The 3,924-nt window shown below is 31.7% G+C and overlaps 1 protein-coding gene across 1 annotated transcript; it reads right to left on the minus strand.

The window, feature by feature from the left end:
* Window positions 1–2,909: 2,909 nt before the first annotated feature.
* LOC129959841 (uncharacterized) lies at window positions 2,910–3,407 on the minus strand. The gene has a single exon (XM_056072734.1). The coding sequence runs from the start codon at window positions 3,405–3,407 to the stop codon at window positions 2,910–2,912; it is 498 nt and encodes a 165-aa protein (XP_055928709.1).
* Between the last annotated feature and the right edge of the window lie 517 nt (window positions 3,408–3,924).

Below are 3,924 nucleotides of genomic sequence, written 5' to 3' on the forward strand. Positions count from 1 at the left end.
AGAAATAAAAATAATTCTCAAATATATTTTGTGTTCTAAAGTTACTTCTCTATATATTGTTTTATTTATTTATTATTAATATTATTTTTTATTTGCACAACTCAGTATTTAATATCACCCAGGCCGTACCGAAGGGTGGAAATAAACCGATTAGAAGACAGAAATTTAGATTTTATGTTCAGCAATTCGATTATACGTTATAATTTGCTTTAATACAACTATTTCATAATTAATATACAATAAATATAATATAATTACGCAATAACAAAATAATGAAACTGAAGTATAATAATACGTAATGAAAATTATATTTCACCCATCAGTTCTGGAAGAAAAATTTTATATCTATTTTGTTTCAAGGAATAAAATAAGAAGAGATCCAGAATGTTGAATTTTAAATTCAAATGTGAGAAAAGAAATCTGATATTCATATTACATAAGAAAAAATTAAACTGCCCTCACAAATTCTTTATAAGAATCGTATTAAGTGTTTCCATTCTAATATTTTCCTTTACAACACAAACCAAAGTTAAATAAACATAACAATTTACAAATAGGAATTGTAATTTAAATGATATAAATATAAAAGAGCATTGGACATATCAAATCAAAAGTAATTTATTTATTATCAAAGGGGAATGACTTTACAAAACGAAAAAGAATAAATAAAAAAATAATACAAATTCTTGAATCCTTTTTTTTACTTTTTGTTAAAAAATCGTTCTGATACTGCTACAAATTTTGATTGCTTCACAAAGTTTTGAAATTGCTTTAATGCTATTAATTCTTAGCTTATATCTATTAAAATTATATGATTGTTTGTTTAAATCAAATTTCCTATTACGAGCAAAATTTAAAAATATATTAATCATAGTTTCCAATTCTTTTACAAATATAAAAAGGCCATTTTTACATTTTAAAGCAATGAAGTTAAAAGGGGTAAATATTTATGCCCAGCTGAATGATACTTGTAACATATGAAGCAATTGTATCTGCAGATGATTTCACTAAACAAAACTAAAATAGAAAAACATTACCTTACATTTTTTTAAGTACTGCATGCAGTATGCCCTTTAAAATGTATACGCTTTTTGAAAGGCCTATTATATAAATTGTTAATAAGATAATTCAAATTGGTTCATACAAAAATAGAATTTTTTTCACTTTTCTTAAATGATCGCATTATCGATTGCTGTTAGTCAGGTACTTGTGTAAATATTCTAATACAGTTTGATGAAACTGCAAACGGGCCAAAGCAGGCCAGCAGATATTTTGATTCATTCTCTTTTAGTGTATACTCTTAACTCTTTGATTGTTACTGGTCTTGAACTATGAACATAATGCTTGTATTTCCCCCTAAAAAAATCAATTGGAATGCGATCTGATGAATGCTGAGGAAATTCAATGCTATCTCTTCATAACAAACAAACGCTTCTCAATATTCTTTCAAAATTACCCCTCACATCACAATAGTAATGCTGGGGCTTTAGCATATAAGAAATACCATTCTTCATTCTTGAATGCATGGTATAATGCATTCCCCTTTGGAAACGTATGTGAAAATCATCAATCACGACATTCTTAATAAATGGTGATTCCATTAATTTAAACAGTAATAAACTACATTACTGTACTAACGACCGAAAATTCCGCATAGTAATTCACAATCAAACATGCGATATTATTTGCCAAGTAGTTTTAATTATGAAGGCAGATTGTGTCATTACTTTTAGAAAAGAATTGTTTCATTCCAAAAAATATAAATGTAGGAAATAATAAATTATTGAATTAATATCATGAAAATTACTCACAGTATATATTCACAGGGATAAAATTTTTATCAGTTTTTCCTCATTTCGTGTTGTATATATATATATATATATATATATATATATAGAGAGAGAGAGAGAGAGAGTAACTAATGTAAAGTAAGAAATAGTTTGAAAACGAAACTAAAATGAAAACGAAACAAAACAGTTTCGAAATCGCAACTAAAATTTATTACCTATTTAAACTAAAACCAAAAAAGAACTTCATAGTATTTAGAGAGCGCAATTGCTACTTCTAAAACACAGATGAATTGATACAAAAGTATTAAAATCAAGTTAATAGGAAAATCAAAAAATCAAATAAAAATTAAACCAAAAAAATTATAAAAAAATAATAAAATAAAATAAAATAAAAAAGAATCCAGCCTGAAGACTTTTTCAAGGTGCCTGAGGGTGACCCTTGAAAAAGTCTTCAGGCCGGATTCTTTTTTATTTTTTTTAATAATTTTTTTGGTTTAATTTTTATTTGATTTTTTGATTTTCCTATTAACTTGATTCTAATACTTTTGTGTATATATATATACACAGCTAAGAGCCATTATATTACAGCCATCCTGTTAATAACATGTAAAGCGTCCTTTAGCCATCATAACTTTCAGAACCCGACTAGGCATTGACTCCACAAAGTGCTGATAGGTCGTCTGATGTATATGGTACCATTACACCAACTGGTCCTGCAATTCCCTCACATTGCGAGGGGGCAGCAGGCAGCACGAATTTGGTTTTCCAGGTGGGACCTCAAATGCTCTATGGGATTAATGTCAGGTGAATCTGGAGGCCAAGACATGACTTTAAAGTCACTGGAATGTTCCTCGAACCACTCCCTGACCATTCAACCATTATGACATGGTGCATTATCCTGTTGGTAAAGATCATTCCCCACCTGAAATACTGTTATCATGAATGGTTGAACCTGATCTGCAACGACGTTCAAATAGCGAACATACGTCAGGGATTGTTCTATGGGGATTATAGGTCGTAACGTGGTCCATGAAAACATTGACCACATTATAATACTCCTGTCACCGGCTTGCCAACTGTGTATCCCGGAGCCAGGATTTCCTTTGGAAATCGGATTATTCACACATGCCCGTTGATGTGATGGATCAGAAAACGTAACCATGCAACCTTCTTTAATTCTTCTAACGTCCAATTCTGATGTTTCTTGTCCCATTGAAGACACAGCTGGCGGTGACGTGCTGTCAGTGCAGGGGCATGTGTCGGCCTCCGGCTGCGAAAGACCACGCGCAACAAGGTACGCTGCACAATGTATTGTGAAACACTGTCTGGCTTGCCACTGTTGTAGCTGGTAGTGATTTCAGATGTTGTGGCTCTTCGGTCAGGACGAACAATGCTTAAAAATCTCCGCTCTCCTCTGAAATCAATGTGCCTTGGACGACACACCGCTGGCCGGCGACTTGTCGTTTCACCATCCATACACCACGTTCGATATATGCTCACAGCAACTGCACGTGAATAACCCATTAAACGCGACGTTTCTGATATTGCTGTTCCTAGTCGCCGAGGCATAACGATTTGATCTTTATCGAAGTCTGATAAATCAGCTGTTTTTCCCATTCTTTTCCTAATTGCGCTATGTTTGGAGAGCAATGCATAGTCGCTTTATATACACCAACATCAGCCGTGCACACGCATAGGTTTTGTTCTTGGGCGAGTCCATTGTTATAGATGGAGGATGGTTATAATGTAATGGCTCCTCTGTGTGTGTGTATATATATATATATAATTTTAGAATTTTTACATTTTATTAATTTTATAATTGTATACAATTTAGGAGTAGCTTTTTTACAGTTGTGCATTTTCAGAGCAGCAGAAGTCGCAGTTTACTGATCATTTTAAGCAGTTTATGCCAAACTATTACAATCTACTATATTGTAAAATTTCAATTTTACGAAATGACAGACCATGCCTATCTGTTATGTTAATTTTACTCTAAAAAACACTATTTTTCCTGCTTAAATTAATGCCTTTATGCATCACCCAAAATATTCCAATTTTCGAATATTAAATAATGCCTAATCAATCTAGAAAATAAAAAATGGATTACTTCTTTTTAAAGTTTAACATACGCTCC

Source organism: Argiope bruennichi, chromosome X2 (genome assembly GCF_947563725.1).
Source record: "Argiope bruennichi chromosome X2, qqArgBrue1.1, whole genome shotgun sequence".
Classification (NCBI taxonomy): domain Eukaryota; kingdom Metazoa; phylum Arthropoda; class Arachnida; order Araneae; family Araneidae; genus Argiope; species Argiope bruennichi.